The 26,207-nt window shown below is 29.3% G+C and overlaps 2 protein-coding genes across 16 annotated transcripts in view; one reads left to right on the top strand and one right to left on the bottom strand.

Moving 5' to 3' along the window:
* LOC124423147 (heterogeneous nuclear ribonucleoprotein 27C-like) overlaps positions 1-14,712 on the bottom strand; it is a 50,345-nt gene extending 35,633 nt beyond the window's left edge. For 7 of the 8 annotated variants that reach the window (XM_046960640.1, XM_046960621.1, XM_046960611.1 and 4 more), the window contains exons 1-7: positions 14,546-14,712; positions 13,501-13,708; positions 13,167-13,353; positions 10,845-10,927; positions 9,109-9,499; positions 7,056-7,256; positions 5,482-5,640 (exon numbers count right to left, since the gene is read on the bottom strand). In XM_046960640.1, the coding sequence (XP_046816596.1) occupies positions 5,482-5,640; positions 7,056-7,256; positions 9,109-9,499; positions 10,845-10,927; positions 13,167-13,353; positions 13,501-13,708; positions 14,546-14,583 (1,267 nt within the window). In that variant the 5' untranslated portion in view covers positions 14,584-14,712. The remainder of the gene's footprint in view (positions 1-5,481; positions 5,641-7,055; positions 7,257-9,108; positions 9,500-10,844; positions 10,928-13,166; positions 13,354-13,500; positions 13,709-14,545) is intronic. The other variant, XM_046960658.1, reaches the window with a different exon arrangement.
* Positions 14,713-15,228: 516 nt separating this feature from the next.
* LOC124432808 (chondroitin sulfate synthase 1) lies at positions 15,229-26,079 on the top strand. 8 transcript variants are annotated; one of them, XM_046982067.1, is made up of 6 exons: positions 15,229-15,341; positions 19,930-20,899; positions 22,482-22,622; positions 22,708-22,888; positions 23,436-23,792; positions 23,877-26,079. In XM_046982067.1, the coding sequence occupies exons 2-6, from the start codon at positions 20,063-20,065 to the stop codon at positions 24,836-24,838; spliced, it is 2,478 nt and encodes an 825-aa protein (XP_046838023.1). In that variant the 5' UTR covers positions 15,229-15,341; positions 19,930-20,062; the 3' UTR covers positions 24,839-26,079. The 8 variants fall into 8 exon arrangements, with proteins under 8 accessions (XP_046838023.1, XP_046838024.1, XP_046838022.1 ...); XM_046982068.1 differs by lacking the exon at positions 15,229-15,341 and adding an exon at positions 15,355-15,378; XM_046982066.1 differs by lacking the exon at positions 15,229-15,341 and adding an exon at positions 16,340-16,618.
* Positions 26,080-26,207: the final 128 nt, after the last annotated feature.

The following is a 26,207-nucleotide window of genomic DNA, read 5'->3' as shown; positions in this document are numbered from 1 at the left end:
AAAAGCAAAGCTTCGATATTAAATTTGACCGTAAAAAAGAAAAAGAACAGTAAAAAAGATCGAGCAGTTATAAAAACTGATATTTTATATACAATTACTTAGAAGAAATAATTACTTGAAATTTCTTTACAACCTCCTCCATTCTCTATCTCCATCTAAAATGATTGAATCTAATTGATCTTCTTTATCTCGCTAAGCACAAATCGGAAGTAATTTTATTTTTTAAGTAAACGTCGACTAATCGATTGGATGGTCAGCTTTTCCTTGGCTCTTTTTTCCACTTACAATTAAATAAAAAAGAAAAAGTTCAAAAAATATCAGTTTTATTTGGAAAAGCATCAATCCTTTGACAACAATGTTTAGTCCTTTCCCATTGATATGGTATTATTATTAGAATGTTAGATTGTTAGAAACTTTGCAAAGTTCTTTTCAAATACTGAGTGTGAAATAGGGATTTTACCCTGATGTCAACGCACCAAAAATACAACAGAGAAAAGAAAAAAAAAAAAAGAAAAAAGAAAAAAAAAGCAAGAGACAGAAAAAAATATTTTAGGAGAAGACACAAATTTGACGAGCAAATGAATATTTGCTAAAAAATAAAAAAAACGAAACGTATGAAACACGATACATGAAAGGAAAGAAAGAAAAAAGAATGATAACAACCCTGAGAAGAAACCATAGTCCACGCGAACAAGGACTGTAATAGCAAAAACGGCTAGTATTTTCCCTATGTATTCTACCTAGAGTACTTTAGTTAGATGCATCGTCTCTCTGTGTATTTAAAATACTAATAATATTGCATTTAATATAAATATATCATCTGTTAAAGTTAGTAGCCATCAACGATTATTTTCGCTAGTCATCGTGCACGCAATTTCTATGTTTCGGTTATTATTTCGTTTCATATGTTTAACTATTCCATCAACGTATCTCTAAAAATGTGTGTACGAGTATGTGTGTATAGATACATACATACATACATACATACATACATACATACATACATACATACATACATACATATATATATACACACACATATGTACACATACATATATACATACACATAGTACGACAAAGGCAGCCATTAATAACTTTGTTAATTTTTTTGCTTTGTTTATCTTCATCTTACAATTGTCACTTTTAATATAATTTATCTCATTTCTTTGAAACTCGTTAATGTATAATAAAGTAATTATATATATATATATATATATATATATATATATATATATATATATATATATATATATATATATATATATATTTCGTGTATAACGATACAAACGAACGCATTGGTATATTCTCTTTTTGTTTTTAATACGTTTCTCCTATATAAATTAAATGATTATCGAATATAATATTTTCTCCTAACATACTGCATACATTTGACGATGATCATTTCATATTTAAAGTTTATGTAAAAATTCATGATAAAAAAGGACAGTAATAGTAGTAATATTTTGAATAATTGTAATCATAATCGATACCATAGTGGTTCCTCTTGTTTCATATTTCATCATTATATTTATTTTATAAATAAGCCGGCATTTTTGCCAGTCACAGATAAACAGTTCATTTGTTATTTATTTGCCACTCTCTTTCACAGTATTCTTTTTTTTACTATTATGTAACCTGTTATCTCGTATGGAATAATCGCGGATTATAGAAATTTCGTTTATTTATTCTCTTATTAACTTATTTTTACTTGAGTGTGATACATAAATTGTGGCCTGTTCAACTGTTTCTCTTTTTTGCGCATTTAAGATGTAGATCTTAGATGTTCTCTCGTGTATGTGTGTATGTACGTATGAGTCGAATATCATGTGTATGTGTATATATGTTACGTGTGCGTGTAAATGTACTATGATTTTTTTGGCATCTATCATAGTAATATATGTACACTGTGATGTTGCTGTTTGATTGAGCTTTTCGCACATCTATTTGTCTTTTTACTCGTTAAATCAGTAAATGTATTATTGCGTTGATCCCAGAAGTTATACACGAGTCGCGTCTGGTGTTCCTTCCAATCGAAAAAAAATTAATTTTTCTTTTTTTCTATCTTGTCTCCTTCTGTATTCACATGGTACACTTTTTTATAACACTACTACGTAATATCTCAAAGAATTATCAAAATCTCGTAGATACAATAAAAAAGAAATAAAAAAGAAAATAAACTTATAATGAAATCGTTAACTTGCAAGAAAGTATGAATTTCTTTGTTAAATATATTTTATATATTTCTTTGCCAAAGCAAGATAAATGCAATATTTTTTTGTTCTATATTACACGAGCTTGTTCTGCACTCATGTATTTGTGTATTATAAAAAACAAGGGAAAACACCGTCGCATAAGTTTATCTTAAATCAAAGTATCTTAGTTCGCATTTAAGAAATCCTGAAAATTTTATATTATCATTATTATTATTACCATTATTATTATTTATTGTTTATTATAATAATTATTATTATTATTATTATTATTATTATTATCATTATCATTATGCGCTCGATAATTAGAAAAATATAAGCTATGACACGATTAACAATGCAACGTACATCTGAGTGATAAATGTTCAATCAAATTACTGAATCGTATAAGCGTAATTAAAAATAATCATATCATAACCTTTGACTACATTAGCGTAATACTTTAAATTTTCCTTGACAAAGACAACGCGACCCGCCCGATACTAAACATGAACATTGGAGAGCACTCTTCCGAAATATTCCTTCTTTAGATCTATGGTAAATCCTACAGAGTAAATACAATTAAGTCATATATTTAATCAGGTAGACTTTTCAGATCGATGCCCCCCGTCGAGATAATCGTACAATTATAATACACCCTCCCTCCACCTTAGACATCATGATTTCATTCTAATAATCTAAAATTTAAACGCTCATAAGCATCATTATAATATTAATTGTAATTATCATAAAGACAGATGTAGTTAATGCAGTAATAATTGTAATAGCAAAAGTGATGGTAGAATAGTAGCACTAGTAGTAGTAGTAAGTCATAGTAGTATAATAGTCACAGTAGATCAGTAATAGTAGTAAATAGCAGTCATAGTGAAGTAGTAGTAGTAGTAGTAGTAGTAGAGTAGTAGTAGTAGTAGTAGTAGTAGTAGTAGTAGTAGTAGTAGTAGTAGTAGTAGTAGTAGTAGTAATAGTAGTAGTAGTAGTAGTAGTAGTAGTAGTAGTAGTAGTAGTAGTAGTAGTAGTAGTAGTAGTAGCAGTAGTAGCAGTAGTAGTAGCAGTAGTAGCAGTAGTAGCAGTAGTAGTAATTAGTATACTAATCAGCAGTGGTAATAGTACATGTTATGGTGACAGTAATGTAGATAGTATTAGTAATAGTAATAGGTAGTAGCAGCAGCAATAGTAGTAAATTGTGGTAAGAATAGTAACAATGTGATAAGAATAGTAACAATAGTAGCACAGTAGTAATAATAATATAGACGTAATAATAATAGTAACAATAGTAAACGTAGCCTTAAACACGCCTAATAATTAACTATTATAAATTCACAAGATAAAAAATAAACCAGTTTATATCTGGTAAAAAATTGGCCGAACAGAAGCCAGTCCGACGACCAACAAGTTCTTATAATACAATTTATTAAAATTCATGATTTTTTTTATTCCTGCCCTCTTCCTTCCAGACTGATATTTTTCAAATAACTGGAAGTAGAAGGGGACTAGACTCAGTAGGAAATATTCGAAAGCAAGAAATAGTAGAAAAAGAGGAACTGAAAAAATTCGCGTAGATACTACTAGTGATATGCCGTGAAAGTGGAAAAAATGGATGCCTAAAAAGACTGCATCCTGTTATTAAAAGTTCAAAGATACACATACATAATATTAAAACATCTATTTTATTTTACACTATCTCTGTAGTACTTTAATAGGTAAGTCAGCCTGTGAACGTCTTACTTATTTAATTAATCACACGTTATTTTCGTATTTATCCAGTATAACAACTATTTAATAAATAGGAGAACTGTGGAGGGATGGGTGTGTTGCACGAGTAAATCACTCGTTAACCTTCTGTCGAAGACCATAGTATAATATTACTTCTTTATCATGTTACCAAATAGTATCTTTATCATTTGTTACCGAATTTTCCGCCAGCATAAAGAAGATGAATAAGTACCAAACTTTGTGCTTTCCCCTGAGAAGATCCCGAATTAGATCTTATTCATCTCCATATATAATGCCACGGCAAGCAATACTAATTATCATTCTTGTTGCGTGTCTGTTCTTTTTTTACTTTTCTTTTTTTTTCTTTTTTTTTTTCTTTTTTTTTTCCTTTACACTCGCTCTTTATGTTTGGTTTTACTTATTTCATTCAATCTAATTTATTCTTAGTATACTTTAATATTTCGCTTTCTTTCTCCTATCCCAGTGCCATACATTATATACTCTTGCACCATGGGTATTATGATCTTTTCAATTCATTGTACTTTCTTATATATTTAATTAAATCAATTAAAAAATCGTTTTCGCGAGCGATCCATCTAATTGAAACTTTTAATGATATAATCAAAACTTTATTATTTTTTATTTAATTTTAGATAACAAATTTTCATTTGATTTTCCCTTTATGAAATGAATATATATATATATATATATATATATATATATATATATATATATATATCAAAATAATTTATAAGATAATACTAGTATTCATTATAATGATGACACCGTACAGTAGTATAACTGATCGCTCGCGAAATAAACTAGATACGAGAGAGACATTCTTTGCACGGTGCTAATACCGTTCTATTGTTATAGCAAACGAGTTTGTATGTATTTATGATAATAAATAAATCTTTTCGCTCAATCTTTCACAAAAAAATCTTATATTCAAATTGATTATGCTTGTAAACGATTTTTTCTCTTGCGAACCAGTGCAATTGAACAAAATTGAAATATGATATATATATATATATATATATATATATATATATATATATACATACACATAATATCAAATTATTTAGTTAAAACCATCAATCAGTGATGAAGTCATTTCTAGATTAACTATTAACTTTTCATCGTACATCAGAAAACTTTGATTGCATAACATGCTTGAAATAAAAGATCATCCTTATTACAGGAGCCTCAAATTAATTAAATAGGCACTATTACATAGATTAACAACTAAGATAATACACCTCATATTGAATGTTAATAATATGTTTTCCTAATATACAGTCGTTAAATTCTAAGAATTATCAATGAAATCTCGATATTACAGCACACAAAGAAAATGAATGTCTCGCAGTATAGTTATGATGTTTTAACAAATACATATACTGTTCCTCAAATATGAAATAAGAAATAACCCACGAGCAAGGCCAAGCCATTCAGCGCATTTCTCCGTCACGGTTGAATTAAAATGGTCATGAGGTGGGCCACTCTTTGAAATCAAAGCCTTGCTGGCCGGGTTTAGGGGCGCTGGCGGCATACCCACCTTGGTTGCTTTCTCCTCCCGTATATGAACGTTGTTGAGGATACGTGGTATCAGCATAATTACCATATGCGGAATAGCCACTGTAATCCGGTGTTTTAGCCGAACTGCTACTAGTTCCAGGTGCACCTGAGCCGGTAGTTTGTCGTGAATACATATCACCTGAAACATCCGTATATCATATCAAATTATATGATTATCTTTTGGGAACGTGCATCTAATGACGAACAATATAATTTCTCTTTCTTTATCACTTAATTGAAAACGATATCAAATACAATTATTCTTTTGATCAAGTAAATATTATCTAATATTAATACATTTATTTTTGTCTTGCAATAATGTTATATTATTTTGACATCGCTTTCTTGTTATCTATATGTCGATTTTATAAAATGTTTACACATAATAAGACACAAAAAACTAAAATCAAGATATATTTGAAATACCTGTCTTATGTGCATGCATATAATATTTCATAATTAGAAATATAATTGTTTTATGAGCTAAGAATTTAATCTTTTTCATTAACTGCTATGAAAACAAATATTGTCCTGCATCACAATAGGACTTAAATAACATGAACATCTATTTCATACTACTTATAACTAAATAAATATTAACAAATAAAATATAATTTTGTTAAAAAATATGATTTCGTAATAATTTGAGCATTTGAAAGTTTTTTAATCAAAAAGCCTACAACGTAAGCCTGCCTCTACAACTACGGCTTTAAATAGAATTGATATTTATCCTTTCAACAGCATTACACTAGCAATTATTAACACACACGCGCGCGCGCGCACATACATACATATGCTACTATAATTTGTGATTTATAATAATGAAGCAGGTTTACTGTTTTTTATTATATCAAGTATTAACTTCTTTTCAATTTCATATATTTATTATATTTTGTTCTTGCAGGAATCATGCTACTACATGTGACAACTTAAACATGTATAATTAAAAAGAAATTTAAACTATTAAATAATAAAACGTATTAAATTAAATTTACATAGACAGCAGGGCGTTAGGAATTTTAAGAATGTTTGGATACATTGTTAATAAATTTCTATCGAGTAAATGATATAACATGATACTGAAAATTAGTTAAGTACTTTGGATTTTTTCATTCATACTTTATATAAGAATTATATCGTAATTTGATACATTGATAATAATAATTAATGAATCGACCTACTACATTGAAACACATATATTTGGATAATAACAGGTATCGAACGGGATAAAATATATGTAAATTCCATTCAATACTCAACATTTGATTAACAAACCACAGCTTAAATATTTCAGAAGAGACGAAAGGAAGCTTACGACGAAAAGTGAAAAATTAGTTTCAGAAAAAAAAAAGAAGAAAAAAAAAAGAAAAATAAAATCCGTAATTTAAAATAAATGACTCATGAGGTAAAAATTTGGATGTTTATAGGATATAGGATTGGCACAAAGTTATGGTTTACATAATTTTAGTAAGATTCAATTAGGTAAGAATGAAACCATCTGATGCCAAGGGTGGAAAGAGGAGAGAGTTTGTTTGACTGAGCTTGAAGACTCACCCTGCGGGCCAGAGGGGTTCGAGTTGGAGTTGGGCTGCGAGGAGTTGGGTTGAGGGGGCTGGGGTGGTGGCTGGGTCCCAGGAGGGGGCCCATTCTGTGGCATGTTCCAGGAGTTCCAAGAACCCCCGGGCCCGCCCCCCGCAGCCCCGCCAGTACCCGCCGTGGGCCCGTAGCCCCCTGAAGCGGCCGCCGCCGGCCCACCTGCGATCATCAACCACACAAAATATGTGTCACCGACCACCGTGTCACACCTCACCTTCTTACTTTTCAAATTACATGTAATTCATATCTCTTTTCTTATTCATATGTCTATTAAAAAAATCTATCTCTATCTTCATTAATATTATTATGATATTTTCTAGATTCTTTTAAATGTTGATGCTTGATTCTCTTAAAATGAAAACTTTCTTTTATAAAAGTTATACAATGCATAACGAAACTTTCATCTCATTCAAAAAAAAACTTTACTTCTTGATCGCTACGAGTTTAGACTTTCTATAAAATGTTCGATTGATTATCTATAATATGCATGAAAAATTTATTCTTGTTCTTTCAAATCTTCAGTTTGTTATTTTGAAGAGACTAATCCCACCTTTAAAAGAAAGAACACAACACTATATTATTTACTGAAAATCTTATCTAATCCATGAAATTAATAATGAAGGGAGACGCAAGTTTACAAAAATAAAAAATTAAACAAAAAAATAATTAAAAAAATATAACGTAGGAAAAAGAAGAGAATCAAGCATAATTTTGTAGATAAGATTATGAGGTTCAATATATCGGAAGTTTAGATATTTTAAAACGATGTTATGTCAATCCACACTTAGTAATTTACAAGTAGTTATTAAATAAATAACTTAAATAACGGATAATTCAATAATCACAAAAAATTCAATTCATCATAACATTTACGTATTTGGTTTTGTTGAGACTTTATTGCAAATCAACGTAAATACTTATTAAATCTATAATTTGTATGTGAAAATCATTAAGACATAGGAATTAGGTTTAAATTAGGATACTTTAGGAAAAGGAAAAAATTTGCACCAGTTATTGATAAGAAAAGACTATAAAATAACTATTTGTTTCTATATATTTATTAGTTTTAAAAAGAGATAGCTGTCTGATATAAAAAAATGAACTTAACTATATACTTTATTTTATAATTAGATTTGTGAAGTCTGGATTAACATAACTTGTAGCAATATATTTATGAGAATATCAAAAATTATTTTACTTTTTTAATGTTATTTTAACCTCCAGGGGGCATTAAAAAATATTAAGGATATTGTACTACTATGTCTGGTAGTTAGCTCATTTTCTTATCTTTTTTATCTCATAAATTAACCTCTCCAAGCAGGATGGAAGGGGAAGGGACAGGATCGAAATTATGTTAACTTTTATAATTATGATTTTATTATCTTATTCTTATAAAATTATACAAATGAAATTAATGTTACTACATTTGGAACGAACATAATTAATCAAGCATTCTAATATAATTTCAAATAAAAAATGAGTTTTTATAATTGTATTATTTATAAACTTAAAGCACAGTAAAGTAACATTCATTTCATTTGTCATTTGTAATTAAAAATATTTCGTAAAATTGAATTGACATTTCTTAATAATCAATGAACGATTTTAGTTTCATATTCAGAAATATTTATCTTAAAGTAGTAGGCAAGTTGAGTTTGTAAAATTATGAATATTAAATAACCTCTATAACAACTATTTCCTTTAAAAATACTTTAAAAATTGTTTTCTAATTAATTATCAAACAAATTCAACATACCTCTATACTTATCACAATTACTTAAATATTTGATTATATACCCTGAAACATAGCTTCTATCATACGTAATTTATTCCGCTTGTTACTGATTGAATAATCACAAGATCAAATACTATAGTAATTAAACAAACCATTATGTATATCGAATAATTTATTTAGCACATTGATTTTCGAAAAAATTTTTCCGCATCGGTAAATAGTAATAAAATATATAAATAAGAATATAAAGAATTATTAAATACTTCTTTAACTCACCATAACTTCCATAACCTTGAGTTGCTGCTGCAGGCTGGACATTATAACTGCTACCCCATTGATGCGGTGGCGGTGGTGGGATTTGCTGTTGTTGTGGTGGTCCTGGTGGTGCACCCCATCCTTGAGTATTATACTGAGTACTGTATCCAGCATATCCACCAGTCTGAGGACTTGTACCCCAACCTTGATATTGTTGCATCATATTTCCAGGAGGTCCCATAGGACCACCCATCATAGGTCCACCCATCTGACCATTCGGACCACCCATAGGTCCCATATTCCCAGCCATACCCATTGGCGGCCCACCTTGTTGAGGTGGACCCCATTGACCTTGATGACTATCATTCATTTTACTTGAAGAATCTCGTGGTTCAGCACGTTTAATTTCAACCTAGAAACAAGAGAGATAAACATATAAGTTAATATTAAATATACATTTACATTTACATATACATATACATATACATATACATATACATATACATATACATATACATATATTTTTTTCCGTAATAATAACTTTAAAACAATTGATCTATTAGCAATGCAGCCATGATTTTATACAAGAAAAGATTAAAAGATATTGCTTATATTTCAGCTTAAAAAGTAACCGTTATCATAATAATTAACTAGTAAGTGATGACTATTAACCTAATAATAAAAGTACAAGTAGAGTACAGGTATTAATCAAGAGCTAGCAATACAATTTGCACTTAATGTATCTGCATAATATATACATAAATATTGCAGCATAGCTGATATTGCTTTAAAGTTGTATACTTATAATAAATCTACTTTAAATTATATAACTGTCTTGCCCGAGTTTGCATAAATTGTGAATAGCTTATACAACGCTTTGTAACATTAAGATCTCTAAATATAAATTATTAATAAACTAATAATTCCTTTCAATACATACATTACAATCTACTTATATTTGGAAAAGAATAATAATATAATATATGTATGAGGATACACTAATGATAATGTAATAGTGATTAACAATAATATAATAGCTAAACAAAGATAATGAGAAGATTGTAACAATAACGTAAGAGTATTACACAGAATATTATTGAAATAATTTTCACTTAATCCTATGTGAATTACCAATTTACTATCAAAACTTCAACAAATTATCTATTTACCATCAAAATTTCAACAAAATCTCATTTTCATATATTTGTCCGAAGATAATAAAAATTTTATATTAATTTTAAAAACATATAAATATTACTTCGATTAGTTCTAATATTACAAAGTTTATATTATATACATTTTCAAATTGTTTAATGATATATGATAAAAATAAATTTATGTGATGAAAGACTAAACCTATTATTTAAATACGAAAATAATTTAAGTAAAAAAGTAATAATAGTATTTAAGTATTTAAATTCTATTTCTTTTATCTTTTTTTCTACATCATTGTTTGATACTGCTTATCCCTTATTTCCTATATAGTAACCTGTACTTTCTTATACTTCTCTTTGTTCTATAAGTTATTCTATATATAATATACTAAGTCTTCAATTTACGCATAATAATAACTTACTGCTGTATATATAACTTTACAGAGCATGTTACATATGACCGCATTATATACTAACAATGATTTCATCAATAGCCACCAGTTATAATAATTAATTTAATTATATTGAAGTATCACATTTTTGTGTGTATTACTTCTTTTTTCTTTTTAATATTTACATATATTTGGTTGAGTTGATCTGTACCTGTTTTCCATTTAAGCTGACAAAATGCTCCGCTACGCATCGGTCCACAGCATCTTCATCCTCAAAACTGAGAAAGCCGAATCCTGTCGTCCAAATGTGAGAGAATATCAAAAAATGCCCGAAATATTTATGAAAAATAGTATTAGTCTTAAATACTTTCTAAAATGCGCTATAATGTACAACACTTATTACATGTAAATTATTAAGAGCATCGTATACATTATGATTGTGTTCTTCTATTAAAATATTCAAATAAACAATTACTTAAAAATTATTGAATTACTATTTTTTTTTAATATATATGTTCTTACTTTACTATTAACGCAAAGTAGGATGTAATTATACTGATGTATACGCAAATAATTTTGATTCATAACAGAAACACATGAATTTGTTGTGCTACATGTGTGAAAACTTTTGTTATATTTAAACATGCAAATATGCTCTAAAATTACAAGGCCAAGACTTACTTGTACTTAAGATCAAAATAAAAAATCTGTTAACATACTTTTTGTTAATATTAAAGAAAAAATACAATGAGAAGTGCATTTCACAGTTTTATATTTGTATTAAAATTTCATGATGGCTGATTTAAAGAAGCTGTGTTTTCATAACTTATATCAAAATCTTTACAATTTTAGGAAATATTCATAAATGTAAATTTAAAAACATAATATGAAATGTTTAAGTTTGGGAGTAAAATAATAGCATAAAGAATGAGTATTAACGATATAAAAACTAAGTAATTTTCTACGCCATACAATTTTTTTTTATCCCCCACCCCCGTCATATATGAATGTAATAAAAGTATATGATAAAATAAGTAATAACGCTATAATAGTATCTAATTGTAAATCCAACTTATGTATCTGTAATTCAATATTTTTATAAAAAGAAGTTGAAACTATTTAACTATACGACAAATAAGTCAGATATTCTTTCTCAATTATAATCTCACAATAACTTAGGAAAAATTTATATAAAATTGCTACAACATAATAAATACATATATTATATGTGCATTAATATATTCTGCTTCATTCAAAATTATATTAACTTCTTGAATGCAGCCACCAAAAATAATATCTTTAATAGTTAAAAAGAAATATGTACACACACACACACACAGACACACACACACACGCACGCACGCACGCACATACACACACTCTTACGATGTGGAAAATTTTATTTCTTTATTCATTATTCATCTATTATTATGAAAATTATTTAATCTATCAACCATATTAAAGTTACATATAATTGAAGAGGGTCGTATTACAATGATAGGTATGCATAATGCAAATAATTTTAGTAATATGTTGAGGAAACATAATAGTTTGGATGGTATTCATAATTACTATTACAGTGAAAAAGTATAATTAAATGAATGATTATTTTAATAGGCAATACGTAAAAAGGTATCTATAGTAAAAACATCTTACCAACAGCTTAGATAACTTAAGTTATATTTAACTTACAGTAGCATAGCCTGACAAAGCCTTAAGCTACGCTTACTAACTCATACTGAGCAAAATATATGTGTGTAGGTTAATTTAATTTAAAACATTGTAATATGATAACACTTTGTAAAAATATGATAATATAAATTGGCATGGACTTGCTACATTAAATGATAATATGTAACAATAATTATGACTATGTGTTAGCCAGTTTCTAATACCAATAATCTTAAAGTAGTTCATAAGAAATATGCAAATTATATGAAAAATATTTAATTAGAAAATTTTAAATTAAAAATTGTTTTTTTAAATAAAAATACATCATCCACTTGCATACAGAGGATGTATTATAATTAAATTTTGTCCTATTAAATAAACTATCTATAAATTTATCAATGATAATAATAGGTGTGCTGCATTCAAGTCAGAATTTTTGATTCAATGAAGTTTAATTTGATTATTAAAAAATATATATTTAATATCGTTTCAAAATATATTTCCTCTATGATCATTAAGCAAAAACATAAAATTTATTTTTTCTGATATTATAGATTTATTTTATAGACAAATATATTACTAAATATTTCTCAAGAATTCTGACTATGAGTAAAAATATATAAATTATTTTCAATATGTTTTAATATACTCAAGCATTGGCTAATGCACTTTTCATAAAGTTTATATCATCACATCACTCAACTATAAATTAAATAATAAAGATATAAAAATATGAATAATGACTTAATGAAAAACTCCAGGAGAAGCTGAACAAAAATATAAAAGAATTAACTTAATGAAAATCGTGAAAACCAGTGCTTGTTTAGAAAAAATAATCTCTGAAAATTGAAAGTATACTAACCTCTCGATTTCTTTTTTTCTTGATCATACATAATGACAACTTCCATAACCTTCCCAAATCGAGTAAAGAAGGACCTTAAATCAGTTTCTGTCACATTACTTGGAAGGCCGCCAAGAAAAACTTTTGGAAAACCACCACTGCGTTTTGGTTTTTGTAGTGTACGTGGATTACATGGCTTTGGATCAATCTATACCAATCATATATTTTATAAAAAATTTAGTGATATTGACTTCTTTTGTTAAATATGCATATTCTAACAATTTTTAACAAGATTTGACATTATTTTAACTAATCCTTCATAATATTTATATAAAATAATTATTAAATTACTCACTGTACGTCCATCAAGTTGATGTGGTCCATTTTGAAGAACCAAAGGAACATTAGCAGGATCGCTAAATGTAACGAATCCAAATCCACGACTACGTCCAGATTCACTATTTTTCATAACAACACAATCAATTACTTCGCCATAACGACCGAAGTAACGTTGCAGATTTTCTTGCGTTGTCTCCCAAGACAATCCTCCAACAAAGAGTTTTCTAAACAAAAAACACAAACATTATAAAACTCTTGTAGTGATAATAAAAAGTAATCATTTCTGTACTATCATTTATGAAATATTGTTCTTGATGATGAAAGCTTAACTAAATAAATTATTTTACAATGATATAAGAATAAATATTATAAAACAAGAATAAATATAATTGCGAACGGATATATTAACAAATTCATATTTTCTGCAAAAATAAAAAATTGGTCACAAAATTTATAACGATATGCATAATTGTGCATGCATTAGCAATAGAAAAGAATAAAAGATTAGAAAAAAAAATTTCATATAAAATGAAAACTGCAATCTTGTCAATGTTCTGGTTAGTGTAATTTCATAAAACGTTAGTATAAAAAAAAAAAATTATAAGGAAGAGAAAATCAACGCGCGCATATATGCATGTAAAGATCTGCCGAAAGAGCGAAATTTGGTGTACTGGACGAAGCCGGTCAGAGAAAACGAACGGCATATGTGCTGGCGTTAACAAAACGGCCTCGAGGTGTGATAGCCAAGGGACTTTCGTTTTTTGCTCGCTTATACTTCATGATGCAAGGAGAGAAAAAAGTTAAACAGGAAAGATTTTGTCGTAGCACACGATGTATGATATTAAAACAAAGATGCGCGAAAACAAAATCTCGATGTAATGTGCATGAGAAAATATTTTTCTCGAAATTCATAAAAAAAAAAAATAGCCGATTGAAAAAGCATCGAAAGAATTGGCCACGATGCGCAAATGGAGTTCTCACGCAATAAACCCTATGGTCATGGTACGCGGCTTTCGACAATGAAATTACATTCGATTATGTACATTTTATTTTCTACTTACCCCTTTTCGTCGTCGTCCATTTCGGTCTTCACTCTCATAATATTTCACTTAAAACTACTAGAATGCTGTTAGTTTTAGGGTGCGAATGGGAATATGGCACGATGCTTTAGCGCGGACAAGGGTAATGGCTCCCCACAATGAACGCGACGTCGAGAACAGAATGTAAACGTAACGAAGCGACGCGCGTCACTTCCGTCTTGGTCACTAGTCAAATCAGCAGCGCAATGACCGATGTTCTCAGGAACGAACTAATTATTTCCGGTGCCCCTTTAACAATATTTAATTACATTCGTATAAAAATTTTTTTTATCTATAACTTGCACTTTAACCTATAACTTGCATTATTTTTAATTATTTTTATGCTAATATACTTGTTAGGTATTTATTAATAAATTTTATATTTTTTAGTCATTTTAATAACTACAAAGTTAAGCCAATGTTATAATTTCTATGTGTTTAGTTACTTACAATATTTACAATACTGTTAAAATTACTGTTATTTATCGAAACGATGTTAAATTCGTGAATGAAATTTAACATTAGCCTTCTTAGATTTTTTTTATAAAACATGATATTCTTACAGTGTTCGAATGAATACCGTTAATAGAAAAATAAATATGTTATTTGAATGACGTAGTTATCCTGGGTTCAACGATCTATCGTCACATTAGCTGATTCCCGCCATTTTGAGAAAGGTCTCGCGGCAGTTTGAATATAAGATGCATTAAAGGCAATAAATAAGGTTAATACTCCTGTTTCTTTCGTCTTTGGAAAGTGTGGAATTGTATGTATACACGTAAGTTTCATATTTGCCGACCTGTTAACTTTACGTGGTAAGTACAAACAAACGTGTTCCGAAGTATACTTATTCTAAACTTGGGAATCGAACAGTGAACATCTTACTAACATACAGTTTATAAAATAATTTGTATTTTATTACCTAACATAGAAAATATTTTTGAATTATTTTTATTTTGTTCACAATTTAACTACATTCAAGGCCTATAAATTGATTTACATAAATATTCAATTGAATATAAATGTTAATAATCTGTGGTCATCCACTTTATTTGTGTGTTTCATCCACTTTATTGTGGATGAAAAAATCATAATATTAATGTTAATTCCTTTTCTCTTAAATTTTATTGTGTACTTGTTATATTTCATTGTATAACTTGTTTAACGTAAAAATGAAAAAAAAACGTTTGTTATTTCAAAAATTTCTTTTCTTAGATTTAAATATTTTTCAAATCAATATTCCTATTACTGGTTCGTCAATCTTAATATCCTCATATCTCGCTCGATCGAGAATTGAGCGAAACCAATGAAAGATAATGTGAAATTTACGAAGCGTAAAGGTTGTTCAATTCACTTCTCATTTCGACGGAAGTTCCTGCTTTACGGACGCAGAACTATAGCATAATGTTTTGCACTATTCTTACTCCGTAGCTCGTAATTGCAATATTTATTGATGTACATGTTTAATCATGTATGTGTATTGTGAACACAGACTCAGAAAATTATATATTTAATTCAAATGCACGGATGCATTTATAACCGACAGTTATTTTTACACGGTACACACGTGTCTTTAATAGGCTCCCATTTACGGCCTATTGTGTCCATATAAGTGGCTATCATATTGTACATTTTTATAAGAATGTACATAGTGACTGTGAATTGAAAAATACTCTATCTAGTTTCCAAAAAATATTTAAACAAATTAATTTTCTATCATTATAACGATATAAAGTTTGTCGAAAATTAACCTTTAATCATCAATTATCTATTCTATCAAAAATTATTATACTATTACGAATATTACTTATTTTTTATAGAATTATAAGATAAATAGTTTATTTGTATCATACTATGAAGCAGCACATAAAATAATAAGTATAGAATCTATAAAAATCTTCCTAACCTCGAAGCGGTAACGCTTAGAATGTAAATGTATAAAACGTCGAATGATCTGTCTAACGGTAACACAACTCTTCGATCATCGACCGAAGAAGGTCAAAAAGGTGATTAAGGACTTTCGAAGATTTCAAGGTTGCCGAGGTCAGGGACAAGGTAAAAAGCCTCCGGGCTTTTAACTCTCAAACTTTCAAACGCAATAGTATATTATAAATTAATTTAGTAAAAGTGAAGAGCTTTTTAGAGAGTATAATAATTATTCTTTATTATTATTAATTCGTAATAATAATTAATTAAATATTTTAGTTTTTTATATAATTTGGGATGAAAAAAAGTATAGGAAGGTTTCGTTCTTCAAAATACATATGACAAACCCTATTAAAAGTTTTCAAATAATCATTTTCAAATATCATTCCTCAACATAGTTCTTTGAAGATAAATGACTTTCTTCGTAACTTATCGGTTTTCAACAGATTAAGACGAACCATGTAGGTTTTCGGCTTTTCTCGTACTTCTCCATCCCTACTCGTTTTTAGCTTGTTAACGGCCAACCGCCGCCGGTTGGGGACGGACAATCTCGTCCCGTTCGTTCAGTCATGATCGTGGTGGCATCCTGTTCGTAGTATGTGTTCGTTGTTCTACCGCGATTCTCACACGCGACCAGTTTCTACTACGTACGAGTACTCGAGCTCTCCTTGCAAGCATGAGCCAGGGTAACTTCACCACGGTATATTCTTTTAACGTGCAAATTCTCACTTATATGGATTCGCTCGTAATATTTATCGTATTATCAAACATCGAACTAATTTGACTACTACGTACGTTTTTGACTAAAACGTGAGTTTTTTCTTTCTCACTTTTGTCATTAACGATAATTATTTATTATTTGTTCCAATAAATATTTTCGATTTATTCGTATATCATAAGTTTTTGTTGTTTTAATTGATTTTAGTCATTTTGTTTAAAAATATGATTATTTCGAATGTCGAGTAGTTTATGTAGAAAGAGTAATTCACGACTTGAACAAATCACGTGTGGTTCATAAATCTTAATATTATGTCCTGTTCGATGAAAGAAAAAAATTGCGGTTCTGTCATTCCAGAAACGTACTCCAAGTTAATCTGGATTTTCTAATTAACCTTATACTTAGTTTACATTGCACGATATGTGGTCACAATTAAAATTTATTAAGTTTATATAGTGTTATACATAAACATATTATAAATAAATAAATTGGAATTATTTGAGATTTTATTTAGAATACAAAGAAGTTTTATCAAAGCCAGACTTCTTAGTTCGACAGAAGGCTCCTATTCTCAAAAGCATTCATAAATTTAATGAAGCATAAAAGAAGAACAGCTCTGTGAACCGTGAAGCATTCATCGCTTAGAAAAATCAAGCGACGATCATCCATGTCAACAGTCGTTCAATCAAAGAAGACAAACGTTTCTTCATTCTGTTTGCTATTCGAACAATCTTCGGGCAGTAGCATAACTCTGCTCGGACGATTCCGCGTTAGGCCATCGACGAGCTTGCTTTCGTCGTCCGTGGTAACAATTAACAGCTAGTCTTTGTTCGTAGTCGTGCGTAGAAGATTATCTTGAGCCACTCCTTCAGACAATTTTACTATCCAACGGGGTCCAAAGTGATCTATACAAATGTATGTATCTAGAAATTTTTGTTAATCATTAAATTCGTAATTTTTATATATAAAGACAAACAAAATAATTATTTTCATTCATAAACGTCGTTCAATTAGGGCTTTGCCTGATATATGAAATTTTTATTGTGTTTTTCAGAAAAATTTTTTTATTTTAATTGGAATCTTCAACATCTTTTCTAAAATATCTATTTGCAATATCTACAAAAATCATTGATATACTCACTTCGAACATATTCTGTGTAAGGAGCAGGTAGTCGGCTCGAAGTTCATTTCCATAAGAATCGTGCTGTTCCGAGATTTCGTTCGGCATACAAGCCGTAGACGCGTCCAATAGCGACGGAGGAACGGTAGGAAAACAAAAAATACTGACGACGGTGCCTCCTAATAAGCTGGCCACCGTATGACTAAACCAGTCGATCGCCTTTCGTTGAGATGCTCGTTTCAACGTTAAAATATCCGACAAGATCGAACTATTGTGAATTTCATCAAGTGCTCCAATATATCAATTTTTTTTTGGGGTAGTAATACTTCTTTTCATTTCCTTATTTTCCTCTTCGAAATCCAAAAAATATTTTTTTTAAATCATGAGTTACGGATATAATTCTAATGTGTTCACTGTCTCCCTGGAATCCTCGATAACTTCAAGGTAGGAAAGTAGAACGAATATTTCGTAAAATCGAGTTACGTATTTCATAAAATATATACAAAAATGCAAATCATAATCTATCTTCGAACAATCGTTACTGTCTTTTAGAAACATTTCATAAAACTGGATTATGTGCTTTGCCAAATGTATCCAAATTAATGTAGAGACTAGTTGGATAGAGTAGATAATAATTTATCTTTTAACTATCGTTAGAATGTAACGTTCACAAATATTGAAGCATTTTAAAATTTTAATCGATAATATCGAACGATTGTTGAAACATTTGTTGATCGTTTAAATATTGTTAATATCAACATTGTTTTTTCTAAGTCTAGATTATCTCCAAAGTTAATTCGTTTTTCTTAAAAGTTGAACCATGTCTCGTTCGATATAAAATTCTTTCTTGGCAAGCTTTATCGGTTCTTGGTAAAAGAAGCACGATAATTGCATTGTCAATTTACGTACATATGTATGTATGTATACTTGGAGGTATTAGCACAAAACCTATAGACACGACATCGTCTTATCTCGAGGTAGGCTTGACTCTGTCGAGGGTCTGACTTTCGGTTCAAACCGGTTCTTCTCTCCGTTCCGTATACTGTTTTTAATTGATTCTGTTAGTTTTGTTGCTGATCACACGTTTACCCAGATTATGTACCTATTTCTAATTCTCTTTATGCGGTGTCACAATGAACATGTGACAAAAGATGTGATCTTGAAAAATAGTAAATTATTTCTACATATAGAAGATCTAACAAAAAATCGTTAAAAATTATTAGAGAATAAGCTAGCCAATATTTGTTGTTACGCAAGTTTATCAGTTTATCAGGGTGAAAATTCGTACTACAAAAGGATGACAAAAACGGTGCTTAAATAGTCATTATTATATATGAACAATCAATAAATACTGTTATAAAAACAATTATAACTTTTAATTAAAGATAGTCACCATATTTTTCTACTTATTGCAATTTACATATATATAGAAATTAACAGGTACGAGAACATTGATTATATCGGTAATTATAGAGATAGTAATTAATTAGCTATAAAATCTTCATGTATAGGCTTCGTAATTAGATTGAAAATGATTCTTATCTCCATATATTGTTAATCAGCTGCGTTCGTATAATTATTATTTTATTCTTTTGTTTTTAGAAGTAAAATTGACAATGGGCTCGTCGAAAGAGGGGCGGAATCATCCAAAAGCGGTAGCCAAACGAAGATCGACAACGTGGAGGAGAACGATAATGAGCCAAGACGGAACTAGACAAATCCCGGAAGAGAGTGAATGGGAGAGGTGACGTATCGTTCAGCGATGCGCAAGAGACGTGGCCTGGCCAGTGCCGTTCTGGGCCTGACAGTGGGTCTCGTGTGTGGCCTTCTGATCGGTGGTTATCGGATACTCGTGTCAAACAATCTTCAGCGATCTGGTTGGCCATCATCCTCATCATTCTCGATAGTTTCTCCTACACTGAGCAGTTTGATACTAGAACCGACGGTACGAAATATGCCAAAATTGTCGGATGATGAACGTATTAACAGTTCTTCCGATAGTCTGGTCTTTGTCGGTGTTATGACAGCAAAGAAATATCTCGAAACGAGAGCTAAAGCAGTTTACGAGACTTGGGGTAAAGAATTACCAGGTAAAATAGCCTTTTTCTCGTCGGAAAGTTCAATCGTGCCAGGAAATTGTCCTGATCTACCATTGGTACCGCTTCCCCGAGTCGACGATAGTTATCCACCACAGAAGAAATCCTTCATGATGTTGCAATACATGTGGAACCATTATGGCGACCGCTTCGAATGGTTTTTCAGAGCGGACGATGACGTTTATGTTAGAACCGATCGTTTAGAGAGTTTTCTTAGGTCCATCGATTCAAGGAAACCTATGTATATTGGACAAGCTGGTAGAGGTAATTCCGAGGAGTTTGGATTATTATCTCTTGAATATGATGAAAACTTTTGCATGGGTGGCCCCGGTGTTATTCTTTCGAAAGAAACGCTTAGAAGAATAGTTCCTCATATCAAGTATTGCTTACAACATCTTTACACCACTCATGAGGACGTCGAGTTGGGTAGATGTGTTCAAAAGTATGCTGGGATTCCTTGCACTTGGAGCTATGAGGTAATTTCTTCTTCATATATAAAAGCAAGCTATAACTTTCGATAAACTTTATCTATTCTTTCCTTATCTCTCTCGATAAAACTGCGAAAATGTTTAGGTACGTACTATATTCGTTTTTACCGAAATAAAATTATGAAAAAAAAAAAAACAAATCAATTTTTGTTTTTTATAATATATTTCTAAGCAGCTTAGATTTTCCTGTTTGTGTTAAACTATTTTCGACTATGCCAAGCATATTCAATGCGGAATACAATATAAACGATTACATAAAATATATTCGAATTATTTTGGGTAAATTGATTCATTCTCATATTATAAATATGTCACTGAGTCATTTCACTAGTTTTTCTAATGTACGAACTTCACGCAATAAGAATTTCATTGAAATTTCTAATACTTATGAGTATTTTATTAATATTATCAAATATTTATATACTATTGTGTATGTGTGTGTGCGTATATATAAGGGGCGCTTGAAAAATTCGTCGGGTTTTTTTTTTTTTTTTTTTTTTTTTTTTTTTTTTTTTTTTTTTTTTTTTTATGAATTAATTTCATTTTTAATATGAAACACATTTTAAAATGAAAAATAAAAAACAAATAAAAAAGGCTATGAATTTTTACAATCACCCTATTATATACGTATTTATCTTTGATTTCACTAATGATAATAATCTCTTAGTTTTAAGCAACTATCTGAAACTAAATTTGATAAGGCCTACAGACTATTTTCATTTTTTCGTTTCTTGGCATAACTGCTGACTTTTTTATACACAGCACTATCTATTTTTGTCGGTCTCCCTTCTTTTTGTTTAATCTCTGGCATATGTGCTAACCGCACGTGTGTACATATTCGTAGTATATACTACGAATAATTTGTTGGCCAATGCAAATTCGAATCTCATTAAATTGTATGCTTATATCTCGTTGCGACAAAAAATACGTTTATTCTTACATTAAAAATGTTAAACGATCAAATAGAAGACGAGTCCGATTAATTTCTATTCTTTTCAGAAAATCTTGTATTTTTTTTTCTTTTTTTTTTATTGTGAATGTAAAGCGAAACATCATTAATAATCCAAATAATAATAATATAATAATCGCAATAATACAATAGTAACAATAATCCAAAAATGTGCAAATTGTAAAGAACAATACAATAATCGTTATAGCGGTAAGCTCGTAATATAGACCAGGAAATAGCAATCTTCCATATGCTGGATCAGGTTTGAGAACACGCAAGTTCGTAATAATTTAATGGAGACAGAAAATAACATAATACTACGTACATAGAATGTACTATACATACTACCTCTGGCTTAAATACATATGCCACGCATCTGCATCATATACGGGGTACGCTATCATTGAGTTAACTCGGAAGGTACAATGCACAGATGAGGATGTTAGTCGTTAAGTACAAGCGAATCGTACCCTGCTAACCCAGTAACCGTATCGAGTTATTCTTTTCGATCTTAATATCTTGAAAGTTAAATAAATACAGTCATTTCTCAATAGTGTCGGGAAATTTAAAAGCGAAACATTTATAATATTTGTAATTATATCTATATATTCTATATTACAGATGCAATCAATCCTTTATCATAATAGCAGTGGAGATCAGGCGTTTACGGGTAATCTCAAGAGAAAGGAAGTACATCGTGCCATTACTTTACATCCTATAAAAACTTCTCCATACATGTACAGACTTCATAATTATATGAGGGTCTGCATTTAATTATAACAATGAATTTTAACTCTGAGACAGAAAGTATGTATTTATTAAAAAATATATGATTATCTTTTTTTAGGGATTAAAAGTACAAGACTTGCAACAAGAAAAAATTAAGTTGCAAAGAGATATCTATACGATGACAAAAGAATTGAGTATTAATCTCGATCACTTGAGAAATTACCAATTGGCTGATGCTGTATCGCTCTTCCCTGTCAACCCTTATTCCGAGAATTATCCTGGTGACACGGAAATATTAGGTAAATTTGTATTCTCTTTCATATTTGAAAGAAAACAGAAAAAAGAAGAAAATATTCGGAATAAATCAAAAAGTACATTTAATATTTGTCATGTATATTAAATCTTCAGTAAAGTCATTACTTTAAAACAGCCTTGAAAGCGTTCTTTAACCAGGCAGATATCTGTAATTCAATTAAGACAATCATTTCAAGAACGATTGTATTTCATCACGCACACGTACGCATTATTAATAGATCCACTTTGCATGATTACTCTATGCAAACTGATTGTTAGTCTGACGCGACTAGAAAGAAAAGAAATGCGATATGGTCTGTCGCAGCTTATCGAGTGAAATGATCTTCGATTATTGCTTTCATCGAATCTGCTTTTATTGGCTACAATTTCTGTAGACTACTTATGATTTATTTTTCTTATGAATTACTTATTTATTTTTTACATGTATAAAAATATATAATATAATTTACTTATATTGCATATTTTAATAATATTTTAGAAAGTATACTAAAGATGACATTCCATTTTTTAAAAACTGATTTTATATGTTAGGTGTTCCCCTTGGAATTCGTACCTTTAAACCAACTATAAGCGACGAAGTCATCCCTTGGGATTTCATTTCAAAGTCGGAATATAGCTTGAGCGATTTCAATCCTAGAAGACGAATCCACAGTGACATTAAAGAGGGTTTGGAGGATATTACTAGGGAAGTAATGGCTTCTATAAATGCCTGCTCGAGACAACGTGGTCGGGTAGTCGACGAACGATCTGCTCTTTATGGTTACAGAAGAGTGAACTCCTATGGCGCTGACACAATTTTAGATCTACTTTTGGTCTATCGTAAATATAGAGGCAAAAAAGTCACTTTGCCAGTTAGAAGACATATTTATCTTCATCAACATTTTACCGGTATTAAATATTCATTAAATAGTTAATTTATTAATTTAATATCTACAATTATAATTGATAATTATTAAAAAATTATCTTTATAGGATTAGAAATACGAGAAGTGATATATGATGAAGGATTTAAGAAAGATGATCAAGAAAACGAAGAAAGATCTGTACAAAATATTTTACATAGGAAATTCCTAGATTTAAATTTCAAATCTCGTAAAAATGTGAATACTATACAAGAAAAAATCATACATTTCATATTACCCTTGTCCGGACGATACGAAGTATTTCAAAGATTTTTACAAAATTACGAAGAAGTGTGCTTAACGAGTGGTGAAAAAACAGAATTATTGGTAGTATTATATCAACATAAAATAGAGGATTCTTTGAACAAAACGATAGATTTAATTGAACAATTGAAGTACAAATATCGCAGTGCTAGTATTGACGTAATTTTAGGTTCTGGAGAATTTGCAAGGGCTAATGCTCTTCACGAAGGAGTTACTAAAATGAAAGACGAAGATTTATTATTCTTCATTGACGTAGATATCGTTTTTACAAGTTCTGCTCTATATCGTATACGATTAAATACATTAATGAATAGGCAAATTTATTTTCCTATAGTTTTTAGTGAATACGATCCAAAGATCGTTTATGAAAGTTCAAAGAAACATGACAAATATGTTATTACGGAAATTGCTGGTTATTGGAGGCAATTTGGTTTTGGTATTGTATCATTATATAAAAAAGACTATGATGTCGTTGGTGGGTTTGATTTATCGATTCGAGGTTGGGGTAAAGAAGATGTAGTATTTTTTGAGAAGGTCGTTAAGTCAAAGATAGAAGTTTTTAGAGCAGCTGATAGAAATTTGATTCATGTGTTCCATGATGTCGAGTGTGGCAAAGAACTCTCTGATACGCAATTATCAATGTGTATGGGTACTAAGGCTGACACTTATGCAGGACTCGAAACACTCGCTAAAATTATTTATGAAAATCCTGAATACTTAAAATTTGCCAAGGAAAGACGATTAAAATTAACGAAGGCTAGATCTTGATACTAATAAGCCAAAAATTACAAAAACGAATAATATATATAAAAATAATTTATATATATATTATTTCAAGATAATGTGTTCTATTCACTGTTTTAAGTGTACATACACATTAATTTAGTTGTTTCTTTTTTTTAATTTATTATTTACGCCAAATATTTTACATTTTATTATACATTTACATGTAAATGCCATTATTATGCGTAATATATAATTTTCAAAGTTATTTTTATACGTATATGTAAAAAAAACAGTAAAATTTTACCGTACCATTAGATCATAATGTTTGTTACAAACATAAGTTAATACTAGTATCATCAAAGAACGGAACTATAAAATAATCAGAATTTGACAATAAATAAATAGTGATGTTCCATCCATAGAACTCTTATAGAGATCTTACATTTATAGATGTACATGAACTATGAAGAAATACAAAATTACAAAGACAATATGTATGATGATAATACTCATGACTAATAATAAGTGCACCTGAATGTGCGATCGCTTTACAAATGCATTCATTATCTCAACAAATAATTGTGATATTATTGTGCTTTTATTTAATTATAGTGTCACAAATTATTATCATATAAGTAATATATACTACATAATATTATTATGATACTATATAATAATATATTTTCTATGTTAATATACATTATGTTATCAAATCGCTATACTGAAAAATAAATACATAAATATTTTAAGTAAATCTACGTTAAATAGATTTATATAAATGAAAATGTATTTTTTATACAACATAGGATTGTCTCTCCGCTCTTATGTTTCAATTTTCCATAATTTATTTTAAAAACTTGACAGCAAAAGCACATAATTTGCTTTATATGCTGTTATTAAATGTCATACTTTAACACAATTTATAATTCATAATGTTTTTTCGCACTCAATACTTTCACAAACTGTTTTTAAAATGTTGCAATCGTTGACAACTGTCATAGTCTGATCGTTAAAAAGTATGATCGGCCTCATTCATAAGTATCGTGAAAGTCACCTTACGGATAAATAACCTCAGAAATAAACATATAATGAAGCTTATCAAAAAGCAAATAAGCGGACAAATATATAGAAGTTGTAAATAAAAAACATAATATAGTATTTTATCTGTTTCTTCGTATGAACTTCGCATAAACATTTGTATAAATTATACAATTGTAAAAGTATTATGCTGTATTAAGACCATGTTAAAAGAGACCATAATAACAATAATGCCTAATTTGAAATGTAAAATTATTTCATGAACCATTAGTCCAATGAAACTTTGATGTATGTATGTGTATATATATATATATATATATATTTACTTATTTATTTATTCATAGATTATATTTGTTTATATTTCTATTCCAAA

The sequence above is a fragment of the Vespa crabro genome, chromosome 1 (assembly GCF_910589235.1).
Source record: "Vespa crabro chromosome 1, iyVesCrab1.2, whole genome shotgun sequence".
Lineage (NCBI taxonomy): Eukaryota > Metazoa > Arthropoda > Insecta > Hymenoptera > Vespidae > Vespa > Vespa crabro.
Note: the sequence above shows the minus strand (reverse complement) of the source record. Positions and strands in the feature narration are given on the sequence as shown.